Source organism: Molothrus ater, chromosome 6 (assembly GCF_012460135.2).
Source record: "Molothrus ater isolate BHLD 08-10-18 breed brown headed cowbird chromosome 6, BPBGC_Mater_1.1, whole genome shotgun sequence".
Lineage (NCBI taxonomy): Eukaryota > Metazoa > Chordata > Aves > Passeriformes > Icteridae > Molothrus > Molothrus ater.
In genome coordinates, this window is record NC_050483.2 from 31,374,857 (window position 1) to 31,397,874 (window position 23,018).

At 33.4% G+C, this 23,018-nt stretch overlaps 1 protein-coding gene across 1 annotated transcript in view; it reads right to left on the minus strand.

Moving 5' to 3' along the window:
- Positions 1 to 23,018, minus strand: part of RYR3 (ryanodine receptor 3) — a 196,236-nt gene that overhangs the window by 99,957 nt on the left and 73,261 nt on the right. Inside the window, 21 exon segments of the mRNA XM_054515025.1 lie at positions 1,277 to 1,442; positions 1,866 to 2,026; positions 2,397 to 2,433; positions 3,077 to 3,261; positions 4,400 to 4,608; positions 6,040 to 6,214; positions 6,867 to 7,072; positions 7,170 to 7,317; positions 7,752 to 7,911; positions 9,274 to 9,357; positions 9,765 to 9,868; positions 10,221 to 10,325; positions 10,524 to 10,740; positions 12,483 to 12,675; positions 13,747 to 13,988; positions 14,692 to 14,825; positions 17,242 to 17,360; positions 18,119 to 18,214; positions 19,696 to 19,834; positions 20,858 to 21,026; positions 22,261 to 22,382. Of these exon segments, the coding sequence (XP_054371000.1) occupies positions 1,277 to 1,442; positions 1,866 to 2,026; positions 2,397 to 2,433; positions 3,077 to 3,261; positions 4,400 to 4,608; positions 6,040 to 6,214; positions 6,867 to 7,072; positions 7,170 to 7,317; positions 7,752 to 7,911; positions 9,274 to 9,357; positions 9,765 to 9,868; positions 10,221 to 10,325; positions 10,524 to 10,740; positions 12,483 to 12,675; positions 13,747 to 13,988; positions 14,692 to 14,825; positions 17,242 to 17,360; positions 18,119 to 18,214; positions 19,696 to 19,834; positions 20,858 to 21,026; positions 22,261 to 22,382 (3,171 nt within the window).

Consider the following 23,018-nt stretch of genomic DNA (forward strand, 5'->3'; position numbering starts at 1 on the left):
TTTCTTGAGAAAATATTTCCTAAAAGAACTTCTGGTGTTTTTCCATGAAAAAGAGAAGAAACAGAGAGAAATAATGGTATTCTGTGAGATAGTGTTACATTTAGTACATAGAACATGATTATATTAATTGTAAATCATATAAGGAAAAACCTGAAAGTGCTATTTACACTAAATTCAATAACATGCATCTTCCACATCTGTCTTTTCATACATCTCCTAGCAAGATAAGAACAGCTAAAGGCTGTCAATGAAGAAAACCCCACAAATATCCACTGCAAAGAAACACACCAAGGTTTCATGGGTTTGCTCAGAAGCTTTTGTATTGATTTGTATCTGGTTAGAAAAACAACAAAGCTTAAGCACTTTAACCACCTGTTTTCTTTTGCCAGTGTGCTGACATTCAATATTCTCCCAGAGTGGCACTGAAGTTACTGGCCATTATTACAAAATATTCAAAAATCACAACTACTAGATAACCTCCCACCCCCATGTACAGGCTGTGTGCAGCCCTGCCACACTTGTTTTCAATAGAGTCAGTATAAAAGTTCCATTAAATCTAGGTAAATAACATTACAGTTTTGTCTGCATTACACATTTGAGAGGGCTGACATAGAAGAAAGCAATGAATTGTTGCTAAGACTGGACAACCTCTTCCACAGTAAGTGCTTTACTATGGACAACTGATGTTACTGAGCGGAAATCTCAACAATCCGTGCTGAAAACTCCTGTCAACCACTGATCCACTTTTAAAATGACATCATGTTTTGATGGTATCAATAACATTTAGGGCTCACCCCACTTATTTTGGCTTTCTGCATTAATGCATATTTGAATTTTAGGTTTTGAAACTTGTCAAATCACAAAGTCACCAAATCACAGCTATCTGCAGAAGACACAAACCCTGGTAATAATGAACTAAATTTTTCTTCTTATTTCATATCAAAAATTATATATAAAGTCTAATTTTGACCTTCTGCTAGTTAAATATTTATTTCCCCTTTATTGTATGATAGATTCAAATTGAAAAAACAATTTAAAGAATTAACTTTATTAATCAAGATTCTGAACTGCACAGAGATGTAAAAAAAATATTTATCCAAACATACTGAAACAACTCAAAAAACATAGCCTTAAAAGGAGTGAGAAAAAGAGGGATAAACCAGAATGATATAGGAGAATATATAAACATCACACAAATGGCATCCAGTTAGATTTCTGGAAAAGTAGCATAAAAACAAGAATCTTACTAGATAGCTTCCTGAAAATTTGATAATACCTGATAACAAGTGCCAAGCTCTCTTCCATTGGCTGTGAATGACACCATTCCAGTAGCCAGGTCAACAAAGCATCCAATTTCTATATCAACATTACTGCGACCTGATCTCTGGGAATTAGCAATTGCATCTCCCCCCCAAACCATGTAGCAGTTGCTGCGCTTCACACTGAAAGAGCAACAAGAACAAAGCATAGGTCACACTGAACTTGGTGGACATGCACTTTTCAATGGAGGAATACCTTTTTTTCCTTTTCATAGTTATGAAAAAATTTCACAGGCTTCTGTGTGCACTTGTTAGTTACAGTTAAACAAACTGTTTCATCCATAGATATTAAACTAAAGAAGCATCTTTCATTTAAAATTCTTTCCAAAAGAAATTTCCCTCGCAAGGGAACATTAATGATAAATTCACTTTAACATGTCTATCTAAAACACATTCATATATAAATGAGCACAGAAAACTCACTCCATAATCAATTTTCTTATTAGTTTAAATTAATATTTAAATTATCATCAAGCTTATGAACATCTGACTTTTAGACAACAGTATTAAAATAAAAACTTTAACACACTATGAATAATTCCTTACCTTTCATGAACCCTGCCTCTCTCGTCGCCTAAAGTAACTGTCACTGTACAATTTTTATTTAGGTCAAAATTCTCACTGTAAAAATGATAGTCTGGTGTTACCCAGCCAACCCAGACAGAGGATGGGTCTTGGCCAGCAAATATCCGTAGTGAGTAAAAATACTGAAAGGAGGAAAAGAGCATATTAGTAATAGAAATTTAAATTATTTTATCAAGGAATAATCAAATCTCCTATATATCAAACTTCAATAATATTAATTCACATTCTTCTAATAAGTAATTTTAAATACCCCTAATAAAAAAAAAACAGACTAGTGTTTTCATTTGATGAGGTTTATGTTTACACAAGTTGCAAATAACGTGGCTCTGGACATCATTATTTACAAACAGTGTTATATCAGAAAAAATTATTAAAAAGGCTTCTTTCAACACATTGATTTCTAATGAACATTGATTTCTAATGAACATGTTGCCACAAATAAATCTACTTTAAAACTTCAGAACAACTAAGCATCTCAACATATTTACTTACTGTAGTAGAAGGAGGAGCAATTTCTTGGCTGTGCTTTCTACAGATAAAGGAAAATCAGTGAATAATTAAATAAAAAAGAGTAGTGGAAAAATTAGTCATTATTAGGCTAAGTATACTTAAAAGCTAACTACTGTAAGTCAGCTTACTAGCTGACCACTTGGCACTGAGTATGCATTAGCAAAGACTGTACAGGATACAAATATACAAGTAAAATAGTTGATTGCAATTAAGGTAGAGAGTGGGAGAAGAGGCAGATTTAGAGCAGTAAAATAAAGATAGAGGTAACTCAGAAAGGTGCAGTGCCCATTAATACCCGGTATCTTTAAAAAACTTCCCCACAATCTTTTTTCTTTTAATGAATTAGCATTTTTATGGTAGCAATGAGTTATTGAGCAATGATGTTGGTGAGCAATAATCCAAAGGGCAAAAGACTCTGAGCTGGTTTTCCAGCCTAGCTTTTGAAAATCATAATAATTCAGAAGAAAATGGAGCTGCTTAGGCAAAGATCTATAGACCTTGTGATGCACCTATTTAGAAAAGGTCCTCTCTTGTCTGGACTCAGCATTTCATGGTAATCTGTTCTTAGTGCACAGAAATTTTGAGTATACAATAATAAAGAATAATATGACAATACATTTACACTGAAAGCATGAAGTAGGATAACCAAACCCAAGTCTTACCGTTTTTGGAAAACATCAGAGGAGGCATTTTCCACGCCCATGCCGATGTTGAATGATGAGTGGAACTCAATGGGCATACTCAAACGACAATATATCATGTCTGAATTGCTGTTCTGTGTGCCAAATGTTTTGTGAGTAACTTTTAACCGAGGTGGACTCTCAATGGTCCCATCAATTCTCCATATCTAAAAATAATAGAAATATTTTTAAATAAGTCTGTCCAAAAAAATGATGAAAACTTCCATTAAGCAACTAGAGGATGAGAAAATCGAAAGAGCAAACTTAAATTTTTCATAATTAATTATCTTCAAAACTATGCAGCTTTGGTCTCTGATACTGAATTTAACCTGAAGAGCAAGGGAATCAACAGATTCAGTATTTTTCCTGACTACAAAAAATATTTTCAAAATGTTCCATTCGAGAGCAAAAAAAATTTTAAAATACAGTTTATTAAACTAATTCACTTTGAGTTTGCAAGTCATTAAAAAACTGCATCACAAGAATCAGTTATTTTCCACCACAATGAGAAGAAAAATCAATTAGAATTGTTCAGAGGGTCATGATGGACTTTGTGTTCAATATTACTTTCCCTTGAGCTGAAAAAGTGCATTTTCAAATTCAGTGATAGGAATATTTTAAAGACAGGAATAATGATGAAATAATCCTGATAAAATAAAAAAATTCTGAAATAATTTAGTTGGAATTCAGTGAAATTTTCAGAGACAATCATTAGAGAATAATTGGCTATACCTAAATTAAAGAAAATCGCCTAAAGAGATTGTAATAAAAAATCCCCTCAGGAACTCAAACATATCATTTTGGAATATATTAATTTGAAAAAAAATATAGAAAAGGCAGAATATATTACTCTGCTCTAGGATAGATTAGTTAGGGAGTTTTGGAATTCTTATCACTGGTGCATCACAATGAAAGAATCTGTGACACCACAGGTACACTTAAATGTCCTCAGACTTCAGCTGAAAAATTTTCAGATATTTAACAAAAATTTACAGTAGAGAAGGTTTAGAAAGTGAAAGTGCATGTAAGGTAGAATATAAAAAACCCCCATAACTAACATGCTTCCAGTAGCTAACCCCAACATTAATTAAGTCATATATTAAACCAGATAGGTATATCTATAGGAATCCATACTACCATAAATGAAAAAGAAGATGGACAAGATCATCTGGAATTATCTAAGAGTTACTTAATAGAGTAATATGACAAACTATCTGATGACAGTAAGCATTAGTAAGGGTTTAATGTCTCAGCTTGCTAAACAAACAATCGTTGAACAGGTGTCTCTCTGACATGTAATGTTACCTTAATGTGAGGATGATTTTTTGGCACATTGACAAATGTTGGTAAGCGTTTACTAAACCACATAGCAACATCTCGGTTCATGTTAACAGCAAAAGGTTCAAAACCTTCTTGGAGGCCACACATTGTATAATACTTGAATGTACTGGCATCCATTCCGAGGTTCATGCGACCAATCTGAGATAGGCCCAGCGCACAAATTGGAACAAAACCTAAAGAAAAAAAACAACAAAACTCAATAACTTAGTTTAAAAGCAGACATTCTTCATTTTTGATCTATCTAATGTGAACTAAACTTTAGCTCCTACAAGTAATGCACATGAAGTGATGACAGAAGCAAGAATTTAAAGCCACCTTAAATACCAATGTCTATGTTCAATATAATTGCTACCTGAGAACTTAGATAACAAATTAAATGGGATAGTGCCTTTCTCATTTTTAGACTAATAAACATGGCATTATACAAAAAGATCGTCACTGGAAGCCAACCTTGGCTAGATCAAAGTTATTAACAGAAGTTAAATATGGTTTCTGAGAGTGCCAAATTTTCAAAAGAACTTTGAGATGAGGTTCAAGTATCTCAATACATTTACTTAAAATTTATTTTATCATCAGTAGGTACAATTTTTTTTTTCCAGCATTCATTCCTCCATCATTCACAATGGACAAATACACACCCCTTTAATGCTAGCATTTTTTATGACTCAACTCTTTGATCTCCATATATGTTTAGACAGGGATGAAAGGCTGTTGACTTATTTCACCATTTCCCAAAAAACCAGAATTTGGAGCAAAGTTAGGGAAAAGCCAACAGTTCAACCTCTAAAGGAGACATTTCCTCTTCTAAATTTTGAGACTTCAGTACAGCTTTGTTAAGGCAGTCACTCATTCTTTGCCTTTATAAAAACTCTATCAATGGTAAGATCAAAGAAGAACAGTGAACAACTGCAAAGTTTTCTGGCAATTACTAACAGGTATAAAAGCTATTACTGGTTGGAAGATATATATTTACAAAGAGAAAGTAAATGAAAACATAAAGCAAACCCACTTGAAAATATTCCCCAACTCTTTTACTACAGTCATGTAGATACTACTTTTTTGAAAAACCAAAGGCCAAAAACAGAAAAGGAAAACTATCCCAGGAAAATGGGATATTTGGATAAGTTATGAATAGGACAGAGAAAGAAAAAGATTAGACTCACGTTGCAAAGATCTTTCTTTTGATACAGACTCTCACTGCACTGTACTTGTTTTGTCCTTTGCAGACATGAACATAGTATATTTAAACTCCAGTGAGATTATCAGAGACTATATTTTCAGGTTTTGGAAATTTTTCAGGATGCTTATTATTACCACTTCTTCACAGCACTGAAGTCCTGACATAAAGCCTAGCAACACTGAGAAAATTTATCCACTCTAGCTTCTGAAACCCCATTAATGTGGTGGAAGGAGAAAAGAAATTCAGTTTGTGCCACACAAGCATTCTCAAAATAATTTTTTATGAAGTTAATGCATAGCACAGTCTGAAGGCTCATATCAGTGAAATATGATTTCTCAGTTCACTGAGTCATGACAGACTAGTTTTTCTGTTTGTTTTATTATTTTGTCTTCCAATAACCATGTGACTTTAAAGGGGAAGTTACCATTTTCTATTCCAAAGTCAGCAAATGCGAGTTCTGAACCTTTACTAGTTATAAGCAACTCTCCATTCAGAGTAAAGATGATTGACTTGTCATCCAAGTTTATCATACAACCAACTACATCTCCCGGTTGCCAGCTTCGTCCAAAGAATCCGCTGCCTTGATGCCAACACTGGCCCTAAACAGAAAACCAAGGAAATAAATACAGTGGTAAATTAAAAAATAAATACAAAATAAGTTAAGAAACCCAGATATTTTATTTTCCAGATATTAAAGTAATTTGTAAGCAGTACTGATCATGACTTTTGCCTTAGAGATAACAGGGACATAAAGAGAATAAGGCACCCTAACTTCAGCAATTTGGAACCTGATAACTACTGTTCACTGGATTCAATTTCTTACACACTGTCATCCATCTAGTCCTTTAGGAGTCAAGCTTGGGAAGAAAGTACATGCAGAAAGCAGAAAAAAACAGAAAAAGGAAAACAGACCGTGGCTCTCTCAGTGAATAAAGGACCTTTTTTTTGATTTTTGTAAAACATTACGTATAAAAAAATGTAAGTGAGTGCTGTATCCTGTTTATAATCATGGCAGACTTCTGTACTTAGTTGGATACAGCCTAGGAAGATACATATAAACCAACACTTTGTTAGCATAATCTTATGACAGAATCAAAATGGAGGTACTATCCACTGTGAAACAGAGCTCAGAGATATCTTTATACGAATCAGAAACATGCTGGTAGCTGATGTTGAGTACACAGAGGAAACCTATGTTGTAGCCCTCTGTCTAGCCTGTTTGTAGATCAAAAGAGGTAAAGGTGTACTGACTTTGCTTCCTTCAAATACAAATGCTTGGTCATCAGCTCCCAACTCTATGTCAGGTCGACAGCCTGGCCTGGCCCAGCCAACACGCATGTCTCCACCTGTCACAGCTTCAAACTCAAAGTACCACTTTCCAGACTTCACTGCATAGGATTGTTCTACTCTGAAAAATCGAATCTTGTCAATGCTGACTTTTTCTACTGTTTGGTCAGCTGCAAAAATAAACAGAGGAAAAAAACCTCTCTTAATAATGAAACGAAATTATAACTGTCATTAAAAAAGGCCATGATTCTTATTGAAAATACATACCTATCTCTTGGTCAGGTGGCTCAATACTATAGCCATAGCCTGCAAATGTCCTGACAGCTTCACGGAGGCTGTCTCTGTTTGATTTTTTAGTACGTTCATCTAATAATGCATATGGCACCAGCCGAGGATTACGTTTGTTCTTAAGATCCTGAAAGGGATAATAAAAAACAACAAGAAGAAAAGTCTGTTTAGACATCACAAAGATTTTGAATAATGAGACAGAGTGTACTTTGGCATCATGTAATGATTACAGAAGAGACGCAGCATTAATGAAGAAGAGTTCTATGAATGCAAGCTCAATTAATTATCTGTTAATAACACTGAAAACCTAAATACAAGAATGAAGGAGAAGGGTGGAAATATATTCTCATGCATCCAGCAGCTGCAAACATACAGGTCTGACAATCCAGACTTTTATATGTAGGGCTTCTTTTCCTGCTCCCAATCCCCTCTGGCTTTTCCAATTATTACTGGACAGTCAGTATTTGTCATCTTAACTAACACTCCCTCCCAAATGATGTTCTGGAATAAAAAAATCTCACATTCTTTACTTATTCCAAATGCATGTAAAGAAATTCCTACCTGTTGAATGCCATAGGTCCATCCTTGCTTTATTCTATCTTTTGCCCAGACGTTATGAGCATTTTCTGCTAGTTTGTCAACTAGAAATTCCTGAGAAGGTAACAATTTCACTTCAGAAAGATCAAGAGGGGCAGGTTTATATCCATTTGACATCATGTAACTGTAAGTCAACAAAGCAAAACAGAGAGTCAAGATATCCCAGTTATGGTACTTAATTCCTTCTATGAAGCATTTATAGGGTAGAAATCACTATCTCTCTCTCCCCTTTTTAATGTCCTACTCTCCCTGTTCCTTTGCAAAAATCTTCCATTGCACTTGGTTATTGACTAGGATATAAATTGGATTCTAGCCATCTAGACCATCTCATTTTCCACCTACTTGCACAATAGCTAATTAAATGTGACTCAGATCCATATTTACATGCCTGAACTGTTGCTATAAAGCAACAAAACTTTTTATTGAATGACTACTTTTTATATTTATATACATTTGTCATTTAAGCATTTCAAGTAATTTCTATTTTAGAGGTCTGTATGATGACTTCCTATGAAACTCTCTTACATATCATTAAGTATGGTATTTTAATTAACTATTCTGTAAGGACCGCATTACCACTTTTTCCAACAGAAGAAAAAAATTTTAACTATTGTTCTTACCCCTTTTTGACTGAATAAAAAGTTCAGCAAATTTTCAGCAGTAGCCATTTTTTTATCTTCTCCATTTAGCCACTTTATTATCTTCTCCAACCCTTCCATATTGTGTAAGGACAACCCTCCCTTTTAGACATATTCAGATTCTCTTTTGGTCAAGTCAAGTAGTTTCCATTAATTAGGATGTTTCATATAGGCAATAGGTATTTTAATGAGAATAATAGCAAACCAGTATTATGATAGACTCTCTGCAGTATGAATCTTGAGAAAAGCTCTATTTTACTTTTTTTTAATTGAGGCCATCAACTGGATCAAGATTACCATCTCTCATATCACAAAACTATGTATTTTACTGCTCACTTGAAACAATTGACTTTGTTTCTCATGGATAAATTTCTTTCAGGACAAAAAGACATATGGTGAGTTGATAAACTGAAGCGAAACGGCAAGTGTCCAACTTGCTGTTTCTCTCTCTGTAAAGTGGTAAACTCTCTTTCAAGTAAATAGATTTACCATCATATGAATAGACTGTTCTTTACTATGAGACAGAAAAGCACTGCAGTGTTGTATTGAGCTTTGGAGTCTCCATTCTAGGGTGATGTAACACTGCTACAATTGCCTGTATACGACTGTTTCGGCCTCTCAACAGCTTCAGGAGGTGATGCAGCACAGCAGTATTCACATTCCAACATCATCACAGCCAAGTAAAGGCCTAACCAGAGATGTGTAAAACCCTATCATGTATGGTTCATATCCAGTATACTTTAATACTTTATCATGGGGTTCATATCCAGTATACTTTAAATGAACTTAAAATATTTTATATTTATAATAAATATTATAATATGTAACTGTTACCATAAGGTACATACTTTTTAGGAAGTTTGACTTTTTTAAGATCTTCCTCAGCTGCTGGATGAGCATGAACAATGTGACATCCAAGGGCCAAAAGGGTTCTGGCATAAAAATAGCATTAGTTAAACACAACATTATAGTTCTCATGCATTGTAAAAATATACAGAAGAAACTATATTTAAAAACATGTAAGTAATCTAAAATAAGGGTATTTAAAAACCCAAATATTTTCATTTATCAGAGATAATAAATAAGCCCTTCAAAGATTAAAAAGGCCCAAATCTATGGCTTGAGATTTCTACCACTTTATTAAAACCAACAGGATTTGGTCTCTGTAGAGACAAAGTTTTTCTACATCAGTCTGATTGGGTTCCTGGGACTTCTAGTAAAGTTAGAAGAATATCTTTGAAAGAGATATTTTAATGGTTTTTATATTTTACAACAGTATGATGCACTTGAATAAAAATAAAATTTTAAAACTTTATTTTCTTTTTTATTTAAAGCTCACTTGAGGGTTTCAGTTGACATTTGTAGATTATAATTCTTCTCTGTCTCAGGCAGTTTTGAGAATTCCACAAGACAAGGATGATGCCTTTTATTATCATCGCGTATCTGCAAAAAATAGCAGAAAAGAGTACTTTCCTGATGGAATATGGAATCACAGTAAAAACCCAGTAAATTCTCTGCAGCAATGAAGTCAATGTAAGTGATACCATTTATCTTTGTTCAGCGACAGCTACTCATAACTATATAAATCTCCTTTCCCATGATTTACTTATAATGTACACCATAAATACTCCTCCATAGTTAATGAAATAAGCAATTCCAGCTTACATGGTCACATTGTTGGTAATGTATAGACCACCACTGCATATCCTATTCAAATTACAAGTCAAGGTTTGGGCTGGTAGGAGACTTAACCTAATACAGGAGACTATACCCAGGCAGGTCATTCAAAACGTACCTTGCCATACGTCCAGCCCAGTTCTATTTTATTCATTCCCCATAGTTCATGGATATTTTCAGCTAGTTTGTCCCTGATCTTTTCAAGATGAAAAGGAAGAGCAATCTAAGGAAAGAGCATAACAATTCCAGAAATAAGAAGAGGTTCCAGTTACCACACCTTGTATCCAAGATCACTTAGCTTACTTAGTGCATCACAACAAGCAATTGAAGAATTGCTAAGAAAGAGGGAAGATTTTATATTGTGAATTTAAGTTTTGAATAGACATAAGTTATAGATCCCATTACTGCAAACTTCACATACCTGACTGGTGTCTATTGGACAAGGGATAAAAGAAGCTTGTGAAAGAAATTGTGTTGTACCCAACAAATCCCTCACTCCTTCAAAATCTCTTTTATATTCTTTGACTGGTTCCAATTTCATCTTCTCTTTTGGAAGCAATGCCTCATAACAGGGAGCATAGCCAGCAGGAGGCAGAAATTTAAACTCTCCATGACGTCCGCCCAACAAGAAACGAACTCTGTGCAATTTTCAATGAAGCAATTAGACTCTTAAATAATCAGCATATACTATCATTATGAATAAATAGTGTAGAAGCTTAAGCATTTTTTTTAGTAACATTTACAAAAATGCATGTGTTCTTCATGTTTTGGTAAATACCAAAGTGTTACCGAGCATTCATACTAGCAGATGCTGTCAGTAAAACCATCATCTACCCACTATATTTTGAAAATTTGTTTTGGCCAAAACAAAACTAACTATTTAATGTAGTGGCATATTGAAATATTTCTCATTTAAAATCAAATGGTTGTAAGTTGTGATTTTTTAAATGGATTTAAGGCATTTGGAAACACAAATCGAATTTAAATTGGACTGTTACTCTAAAAATACTATTGGGACTATTGATACATAACTTGAAAGTTTAAAGTTACGTCTCAGTGAACACATGCAGACAGTTTGGCATATGAGGGAGGTAAAAAAAAAACCAACCACTAAAACCTTAATACATTAAGAAAGCAAACAATATTATACTGAATCTTCCAACAGGAATGAGTTCCAGAAGCACAACTAAGATCCTTTGTAAACCCCTAAAATGTTATTTTTCTCCTCAGATATAGATTTGTCATATAAATTTAAGAATATACCAAGAGAAACAACAAAGACAAAAACTATCCAGCTGCATACTTTGATCCTCAAGTGAGCAAACTCTAGAGGTAAACAAATGCTAAAAAAAACCAAGAAAAAAATCCTGTTATCTCTAGAAATTAGCCCCTACATTTTTTGAGATGGAGTGACCAGAAGCCTATAGGAATATTAGAACAGATCAACATATTTTGTTCACATTTTTAAGAAGATTGAAGACCCTAGAACACCCTCCTTAACTCATGAACTCAAGATTCCCATGTAAAAGTATTTTCTCTGGTAGCAATAGAAACAGACAACAATATACATCTGCTGCTAACATCAGCTATAATGTTACTATAAACTACAAAGAAAAATGCTCTCACAAAATATAAAAGAAACATCAAATAAGAATGAAAAAAAGAAAATAATTACACCAATTTTGGCAGATTTCTTACATAAAAAGTAATTAATATTTTCAAAAGCTTTGTATTAATGCAACTACATAGTAGGGTCACTCCAGGAGAATAAATGAAATTTATTTACTAAATCTTTGCCAGCCCTCCTTTATTCTGTTTGATTCTTCAGGAGATTTTCTGAATTCATTGAACATACTATATAAATTGTATACAGTAAGTTTGAATCTCAGTATTTTAGCTATAGAAGAGGTAAGAAATGGGAATATTAGTAAAGAGGTTCCAAAACTGCTTCTCATCAGTTCTGTTTCCCACTGTGAACACAGTATCAGTGTTCATGATGATTTAGGTTTTTTTACTCCCTGCTGAGAAAGCCAGTGAGAACCTTAATTAGTGCAAAATATGGTGCTGCATTTCTAACATGGTTTTTTTTCACTGATAATTGGAATGAAACAAAATTAATTTCCCCTAGGTCACCAAATACCCGTAAAATAATACTGTCCAGACATTGTGACTTGATGAAATAGTTTACAGGCTCACATGACATTGTAAAGTGAAATCATCACTGAACAAATCATTACTTCCCTGCCTTCCTTCCAACTGCTATAGTTCTGCTATTTGGGCAGAACTGAAGTAGCAAAACAGAAGAAATCATACTAGAATTTGGGCAATATTTTGTGTGATAAGACAGCAAAGAAAACTATTAAAATTAAGCTGTACTTACTTTACACCTGCTGACAAGCTTACGACAGGGAAGAAAAACCCTTCTGTACTGAAGTTCTCAAACATTCCCTGTACAGGCTGCCCATTAATACGGAATGAAATGCTGGGTACACCTAAATCCAAGCAGCAGCTAACCACATCATCAGATGCCAATAAATGCTGATTGACAGATGCTACAGCTCTGGGTACCCGACCTAGGATAAAAGTATTTGGGAATCAGAATATTTAAGCAGGTTTAATTTTAAAAAAAATATTTATTCAGCCATTTCTACTGGAGTATGTTACAGATGCCTCCTAGTCTTCTCCAAAAAAAGATAATTTCTGACATTGGATAATTGTTCAATAGTGTTGGAATAAAATATTGAATTATGTGGGTCTGCACACACATATTTTATATAAAAAACCCAATGCTAGAACAATTTTAATAAAATTGACAAAGGAAACACTCTCAGATTATGAATTATTAGAATTAATGTAATAAAATTTACTTCAGTGTATACAGTCTCATTAAAACACCTTTCATTTGTATGGCCCCACTCTATTATTTTCAGAGCAATTAAAGAATACCTAGATCTATATGGCATTTAAAGGCACTGAGAAATATGGGGAAACTAAGGATTTTGTCTTGATGCCTTGAAAATTGCACATTGAAACATAGGTCACAAATTGAGCAAGCTAAAAAATAACCATCATTTACTATGTATGCAAGAGAAATCTGGATGAAAAAATAATGTGATAGTTCATAATTAAAGACTCTACACACAAAGACTAAAATAATGAAGTTGGTAAAAAAATATTATTTTTTATTGATAAAATTGATAATGAAATTATTTATCAAAACTTTAATTCAATTTGTCAGATCTCTCAACAGGTTAAAAATAACCCATTTTTCTTCAACTGTAGATTCAAAGTAAAATAATGATGCAAATGTCAATTTGTAAAGACCTAATTTATCTGAGATCAATACATCCATTTATTTTGGACAGATAGAATTAAGTCAGTATTGATCTAGACCTGGAAAATGCCATTCTGCGGTCAAAATCATGCAAACAGGGCAATCTGCTAAAAAGCCTAACTGGTACAATTCAATATTGGCTAACATCTCAGACAAGTAGTCTGATTTGAACTTCTAAATACCTTATTGATAACCTGGAGTTCTTAATGTAGCTCACTATGAAACAGCAAGTTATATATACAAAAAAATGGAAGGTAATCACAGATAGCTGTTAACTGTAAGAATAAGTGCTAGCTCACAAAGCACTCACCAGACCACAGATGAAGGCCATCAAACCCAAAAGAGTAGAGGTCATCACCAACACCATTGCCTCCCCATCCTTCTCCACCTCCAGGATAGGGGGCATAACCTGAGGTAGAGGCCCATCCAACCCGCAAGTGGGTGGGTTCCGCCGTCAAGAATGGATCAACCTGATCAATTATTAACTCAAAGTACCACTTCTTGTATTGTGCAGAGCCCTCAGCAACACCCAAAAATATGTTTGGTCTTATGCTAAGAAAGAAAATGCAAGCCAGTTAGTGTAAACATAAAGTGTGACATAGGAATTATGTTGCTGTATAATTGTCAAATTCTCTTTACAAGTAAGATATAAGTATAGGTACCCACATGTTGCTTGTAATATTTTTTTAAGTGAACCACTATGCATAAATTAAGAAAGCTGCTGTAGAACCATCTTCTAAGGTAGAGGTTCGAGGTTCCATGCTTTGAAAAACTTACAGTCAAAAGAGAAATGACAAGATCACTTACTAAAATCAAAACCAGGAGTGTGATTGCCAGGAAATCAAGTCCCTCTTAAAAGACACAAGAACTTCAGAGTATGTTTGCATACTCTGTTCCCTGTTTTGACTCAGAAACAAGCAGCTTTCATGTTTCTATTTTAGAGCAGCTCTGGTTATGAATTAGCAATTTCTATTTGATCCCAGGTTCCATACAAATGCTATATTGTCAGTAAAAATGTATTTTTTCAGAACTTAATACATATACAATACCACCTCCCACGGTGTGTTTCTCAATATTGAAAGTTTGGGGCTCTTAGGTTTTTAAGTTATTTTAATAAATAACCTAAAAAATAAATATTTAGGTTAAATATTTCTTAGGTTACTTTTTTTAATTCAATTACTTACTGAAAATATGGAAATTCAATTTTTTCTACTATAACAGCAATAATTTTTTCTAATACAACATGTCACTATACCTTGTCACATCATTAATCAAACGTGTCTGCAAAAGTAAGTCTCTTCTGGGCAGTAAATTGTCACAGATCAAATTTTGATTGGCACGGACTGCAACTCCATTGCAGACGCAGAGAGAGCAAAGCACATCGAGAACCTTAAAGGAAAAATCAGAAGTAGTAAGACAAAGGTAGCTAGGAGCATACACTATTATTCAGTTGTCAGCTAAATTTACATTCAGGATAGCCCTAAGGGAAGGGATATAATATACATTATTGTTTTTTATATACTTTTCACATATTTGGACCAAGTGTAGTCTGTACTACTGATAGAGGATATCAAACGTTTGTGGAACATAACATCAGAGCACAGGGTTTGAGGATGCATCAGAAACCTTCCTTTAAGAGTCTTTATTCTCATTTTGATCAGACAAAATTAGCCTTATGCTAATTCTTAAAGACTTTTTATTAAATCTCAATAAAAATTTGAATATAAAATTAAATTCCTTGATAAATTTTCTGCAGCCCAAAAAAATTCCTGTGACAAATAAGTGGATAATTCTCAATGGCAATGTGATTGATTGCTTTTTAGTCTCTTTTGGAAACAATGTTTCAATTTGAGAAATATTCAATTTTTTTATAAAATTAAAGATGCTTTAAAAGCTCACTATAAAGCATAACAGATTTTCAAAAAGTTGTTATTCTAAAACTTCAGATGTCTTTTCTTTTTTTTCTTGAGTCTGAAAATTGAAAGAGATTGATATCATTCTTACAGAGTACTGGAGCAGGAGCTTTTGGAAGAGAAAACACAGGAACATAATGTTGCTTAATACTGAGCAAAGCTGCACACTTTCACAAACAGAGAAGCTTCAATGAGTACTTGACCTCTGACAAACAGTCTTTGAGCAAGGAGCCCAAGTGGTCTAGATTGCTACACACCACCTCCACAACAGAAGATACATCTTCACACCAATTGATTGTGTTATTTCTATTGTACAACTCCAGAAACAGCAGAATATGAAACTCATCTTCGCTACTCCTGTTGTCTGACTAGTGAACTGAACACAAACCCACCATTGACAGCTTACACTGCTTAAGCTAATATATTTGCTTAAACACTTTTCTATGTACCAGCATTTTCCTTTCTACCACCTCTGCTCTTGGGCAGAAGCCATCCAGCAGAAGGATAAGCATTTAAAGGACCACACAAGCTCTGAGCAGTACTCAGCTGTAAAGCATCTTAGTAGCATTAATGATTACCAGCAGCTCAGACTTTACATGTAAACTGTTTAAATAACCTCCGTGAATATGCTGACTCTATTTCTGACAGAAGGCTTTGAATTTAAAAAGGCCTTCAACTCAATAATTTCCAGGACCATTTAACTCATTATTTTCCTTATTTGCTAAATCTCAACAGAATCTCTAACCTAGCAGGAGAACAAGATGTAGTGTTTGTGGAATAACAGATGAATTTATTTCTTCCCACCCACTCTTTAATACTTGCTGAGGTATAGCCAAAGACACTACAAACAGAAATTAACAAATCCATTACCCAGTATAATTCTTCTCCTGTATACATTTTCTGCTTCTGCTCTAAGTTCTCACTATAAGATCTACATTGAGATGTTTCAGACAAAAGGTTCTTTCTTTCTAGGCGACTGGCATAACACAGTAACCTTGTTAAAAGATAAAAATATTAAGCTAAACTTCCTGCTGTAACTTCAACTTTTTTTCTTATGCCTACTTATATCAGTTCATACTCCTTAACCCTGCTTAAAAATTCTTTTCTCCTTTACTGTATCTGTAGCTGGTTAGGTTCTCTGTATTAGTGATTTACAAGAGAAAGTAATTTCAGCTCACAAAAACTTCCTCTGTTCTTCCTCGAGGTTATCAGTCTTTCAAATAAAATTTTAATTGAGGAAGGAAACTCACATCAGAAAATCACACAAAAACCTATATCTTCGTCTGTGTTGTGATGTCATCCTGGTCGCAGCCAGAAACTCTGTTCACCTTCTTCTATCATAATAAATTGCATATGGGTGTCTAAATTAATTTCATCCAGTATATCTTCTGGAAACTCAGGGTTTTTTTCTTTCTTCAGAACACCTGTGTTTTCAGATATTTGGATTATTTTTCTGATTTCTCCATTTATTTCTTTTCTTTTCTGCTGCTATTATTATTACTCAAGTTAGGAATGATTTTGCAGGATATAGTTCTCTATATCTGTGGATGCAATGGTAGTCCACCAATTCTCCAGAGCCCTGAATCACAAAGCAAGCTACTCTGCCCACTTTCTTACAGCTACCAGAATACTTCATTTTCTCATCAAATCCAATGTTCTGACTGGTTACCAATATTTAACTGCTTACTTCTCATACAAATTTTTGGTATTTGAAAATTGCTGAAAAGCATTTATATATTAAACATTCTTTTAATCTCAACAAAGAAATTTTGCAAGTATACTTTAAAGTTATTTTATTCCTTTAAAGGTTATAGAATCAAATATTTCTTATCCTTTTTCCCCCACAAATTATTGTAAGATTAACATTACATCCTTAGTTTTTCCAAACATACCTTGTAATTGCGCCCATGTTTATCCAACAGTGAAATAATGGATTTGATGTGTTCCTCAGATATTAGATTTAAAGCTTCTGGGCTTTCAATCAAGATGCAGTGCAACACTTCCAAAATACCTACATGAAGGCCACAGAAACAATGTTGTCATTAAATCACCCTCACCACTGAGCACAACCTAAAAGCTCAGTAAAGGAGTATCTTACAAGATGGTTTCTCTGACCTAAAAAGAGAACTAAACAACTTCCAAGGAGTAATGATATGAACATGGTACATTAGGAATAAATGCATAATTAAAATGTTAATGTCTCTTTTCTTTTGAATATAGCCACAACTTCAAAACCACTTGAGAAATTTGCTAGATTAGCTCCTTCTTTTTAATGGAAGAGGGAAAGGGAGCACTGGAGAGTATATTAATATTTTGTTGAATACTCCACTGTAAAAAAAACAAACCTATAAGCTACATCTTTATGGGGTTTATATGCATGTCACAAATACATGTAATTTCATAGTACACCACTCTTGATCCTGTTTGACCTAATCCCTTAATTCATCAGGGTCACGTTCAGCACTGACTGGATATAGTATTGCACATAACAAATGTATTGAAGCAAAACAATATCATATGAGTGTCTCTTTTAATATATTACTTTAGCCAATTAACAAAACAAAACAACCAACAAAAAACCAAATCCAAAATAAGGAAAAAAGAAACAAAAAAACTCACAAAAAAACCCCCAAACAAACAAAAAACCAACCAAACACCAAGAGTGTGTTTGTTTTCTAATATGTGTTGGCTTCAAGGAAAACTGCTATGTAAATAATGTAAAATAGGCATTGACTGATAGTTAATTTACATTGTAAAGGTGAGTCTCACCTGAGGAAGATTCTAATCTGTCCAATTTACTGATTAGCCAATCAAGGTTACAGGAAAATTGAGCACAGTTGTTTCTGTTGCCACGAATGAGAGCAGCTGGAAAAAACCACAAGGTATCATTTTATAACAGGAGATTCTCATTTTAAATCAACAAAATTTATTATATGTATTTTAACACAATTTTTAGAGTAACTCAATAAAACAATGAACAGACAAGTCCATTTATGTTACCATAATAAAGAATTGGAATTTCCACTACTTGGAATATCAGCAACTGACATAATTTCTAAGGTGCACATAGTTTTTGAAATTGAAGGGGGTCTCCTGCATAAACAAGAATCTCAGAAAAAAAAGTTTTGTTTATGTTTTATTTTGTTGCTAAATATAAATAGAAGTTATCCAGCGCCCTTGCTTGATGTCAAGCACAGTCATGATCATGGGGCTGAAACTTTTCTTTTTCTGTTTCTTCCTACCAAATGTGGGAAGATCATATGCAGAAGTTTGAGTTCAAGTGCAGATTAGGCATATTGGTGTTTAGTTTTCCTTTCTGATAACAATGTTGTAGAATGCACAGCTTTTAGTCTTTCAGTAGTGCAGACTGCACTTTGAAAGTTCATCAACATTCAAGCCTTTCAAGAAATATTGTTCATTTTCTTCCTTCTAGAAGTCATAGATCATAGGGGAAAAAGAGTAACAAAAAATACATATTTTGTATTCAATTTTCAATGATTTTTATTATGAAGCACAAAAAATATTATGTCAGAACCACTGTTTTCAAAATGTACTGGCAGATAAAAATCAAGATAAAATCTGAAAAAAGTCTAGTACTAGGGAGAGCTTCTTTTCATCCTATTTTTCTTTAAACTCATAAGACTGTAGTAAAATGCAGCCAGTGGTAACTTTTTAGTTTCTAAGGCAATGAGATTTCATTAGAAGCACCTCCATGTCTGTTCTATGTGAATAACCTCATGCTTCAAAACTCTTCCCCTGGTTTCTTTTATTCTTGCCCTGACTCTCAACTTCCTTGTTTCGCTATGGATCAGGACTACCTTCCTTTGTGATGAAAATAGAATGCATTTAATCTCCATCAGAAGACAAGGCTCTTCTAAATGAAGAATAATGTAAACTAGGTATCAAATAAGAAATTTAAATACATATATACATACTTGTTCTGCTCTATAATTTTGGTCATTCTACATCACAGAAGTAGTTTGCTCTTGAATAGCAGTGCTCTAGAAAATCTGGCCTTTATATTGAAAAAAACTGTTTTACAGTTTTTCTAATTTTTAAAATGGTAATTCACATCTGTTTGCATATCACAGGTACATTTAAATTTTTAAAAAAAAAGGTTTTGACATGCTTCACAGAACTTTTTCCTGGCTGAGATCTAATTTTCTGATGTATCATTGCTCAAGAAACTCTATTTAGCAGTAACTATATGTAATGGATTCTGTAATTTACAGAATAAACTGAATAATACTCAAAGTATTCCTTGGTGGTGACACAGTAGGTAGGATTCCATGCTACTGGGATATTCTGGGTTTTTTTTTACTTTAGAAGGTTTTTGAAGAACTTACCTAACAATTTGTAAAGGAGATTCAAAATTTCTTTCCATGATGTACCACCATGTTCTTCTCTTGCAATTCCTGCAAAATGAGCTGCGCTGTTGTAGTCGTTTAGGCGATCAATGCAATTTAGAACAAGTGCCAGCATTCCCTAAACACATATGAGAGAAGAAAGTGAACTGCACATGAAAAAGCATGGGTTATTGTTTCATTAAAGACTTTTTCCTGTATAAATTGGAAGGCTGCATTATCTTAAATTAAGAAAATCCCAAACAACAAACCAATTGCGCTTAAAAGATTTGAATATGTATTTTTCTGTATAAAAATAATTAATTTTAGAGAATGATTATATATGGTTCCTTACACAACTAAGTATTATGAAAAATAAGGAATAAAAATCTGAAAATAAAAGCTTTTTCAATTTTTAAGGACATTCTTTTTTGCATAAAATCTCCCTTGCATAAGGAAAAAATGCTTTAAATTTAGATAAAAAGGAATTTTCATTGATTAAAAAAGGTGGAAGTTTTGCTATCCAATAAAATATCTAAACCAAACACTTTTAAATACTGCAAGGGATTTGTAACTTCAATTTGATTGCATACTCAAACAGTATTGAAAACCTGGAAGCAATTCAAATGTGTCTAAACACATCATAAAATATGTTTAGTAATTCTACAGAAATGAAGTTATTCCATTTTCAAAGAGGAGCAATTCAGCAATTATGTAATACATAACTTTCTCTAAAACTGGCATTCTTAGAATTTCTAGAGGTAAAAAAGTTACAGGCAGATTCACAGGACAGAAAAGACATCAGAAATAACATTCATTATTGACCCAGGTTTTATCATTCATTTGGAGTATCCAGGTTGTATAACTTCACAGAGAGAAAAAGAAATTTTAGTAAAATAAGATCCTTTTAAAGATGCTCAGAAGTATTAAGATCAAATTTTATGACAGAGTGTGTGGCTTGTGACAAGTTTATATACTTTTATATATACTTACGTATATATATATATATATATATATATATATATATATATATATGTAAAATCTGGGAACACTACATTATAGATCATATGCATATATCTAGATGATAATATGCATTCATCTAAATTTCTCTCAAAGTTTGTGAGATAATCCACTTAAAATAATGCAAAAATCCCTTTCTCTGTACCTCTTCTTTGAATAGATTTTGTCTGTTTTTGAGTGAGCGAAGTTTGTTTTGCTTGTCTTCGTGTTGCAGCTCTTCTTCGGGAAGCTGGAAGTAAGTGATCAGGTCTTGCAGAGTCTGAGCCATCTCCTCAACAGGCAGGGCGCTGGGTGACAGTGCTCTGTTGTTTCCACTATGGAAAACAACAAGACTGGCAGCATTAATCATTTTCCCTCTGTAATTTACAGTATTATGTGGCAGCATATTCTCTTTTGGTACCTAAATCAAGTCTTGTTACATGTATGACACGTGAATATAAGCAACGGATGATCCGAACTGAACATCATTCAAATACCTATTATTTGGCTGTCCAGCACTCAGAGCTTCCTGAGTGGAATCATATTTCTCTTTCTGTGCTGATATAAACAGAGAGAGTGGGTTTTTTAAAAAAGAAAAAAAGAAAGTAGAAGCAATGTAATTCAGCAAAAAGAAGAAAAAGAGATTGAAGTTCTTTTTCTACAGTAATTGATTTTGTTTAGATACTTTAAATCCCACTAAAGGTGTGATGGCACAATAACAGTAGCAGTTACTGAAGTTATACACCCACAGCCTTCTGGGAAAAGAGCACAAAGTAGCAGGTAATCCTAACCACAAATTAGATCTTCTGTATCTATTCTATACAGTAAATAAAAAGGGTGGGATTTAAAAATAAAAAGCATTTCAAGAAATCTCTGTTGTCAGTAAATAATGTCTTTTTCTGTTTAAGTATTTTCTCAACCTTATGTGATAATCCAGTTTTCCACAGCCTGACTACTATAAATAGCATCATCTAGCAGGCACTGACTGCTGGCAAAGGTGGCTCTGTTTTATATCCTCAGCCCAAGAAATAAAAAGTAGTGGAGTAGTGGTGCAGGTTCTTGAGATACTGAAGTAATAATGTTTTAAACACAGGCTCATATGATGAGCAAATAATTAATTAAAACCTCCTTTTTCTTTATTTTTTATAAAATATTGCATCAAGTATTACAAGGGTGAACACTTCATCACCATAATTAAAACTTCTGCCAAGCACTACTAAAGAATAGTTTCTTCAGTAGAAAATATATTCTTATAGATTTAATTACACAAAGTTCTGGGTATCATTGAATACTCACTAACAGAGTAAGACTAAGATCAGTTAGCATGTTTTTTCAACCTGAATTACTATCCAGCTTGCTTCTGGCTTCAAGATATTAGATTTCATGTAAATAATCTTATGTACACTGTTCTATCTATTTAATGGCATTACTAATCAAAATTTCAAATTTCAATCACTAAAATATATTTCTAAGAGCTTCTAAATTCAAACACTTGAAAGCAGGACATAAGGATTCTCTTAGAGAAATTCTTATAATTTCAGAATACTTTAAAACCAGGGTAACAATTACCTTATGAAGTGGCTGAATAAGCTTGTAGTATTGCGAATGATTCGAGCAGCCTGGGATTCCTCACGCTGGCATCTTTGTAATGTGAGACCATCGTCCATGTGACCTTCTTGATGTAATATAACCTATTGGGAGTCAGGAATTATCACAATAATTACTTTAAAACACTTTTTGCTTTTAAATTTTTTTAATTTATTTCAAGACTGCACTGAAAAAAGTAATTTGCACATGTACAGATTTGTTAATCACTTTATCTAGACACCCATTAAATAGCTACAAGTTTATCAGTCTCACATAAGTTATTCAGAGAAGACAATGTAATGTATTTTTGTTCTTCCACAATCCATTTAAAAAGATACTCTTAAAAAACATTTCCAAGATGTTACAAAAATGTCATTTTTGCTCTCAGGGAAAGAGGAACTTCACTTTCTTAAGCATCATTTATGAAAGGATTTATGCTTTAAGACTGTTGTCAATAAAAGTCAAGCTGGAGTGACAAACAACTATTACAATGCTGCTAAAGGAGCAATACTGTTTATAAACAACTTCTGATTCATTTAACTATTTCTACACAATATGTTGTATTCTTATCTGAACCAGATAAGAACATCATGTGAACTTCAAGCAATAACAGAGATCCTTTGGTGGGATTTTAATCTTTCACTTTGAAAAAACACACATAGTTACAGAAATCTAGCATCACTTTTAGGTGTCAGAAAAACAAGTCTTGGTCATTTTGAGTCATTAAAATCCTACATCAA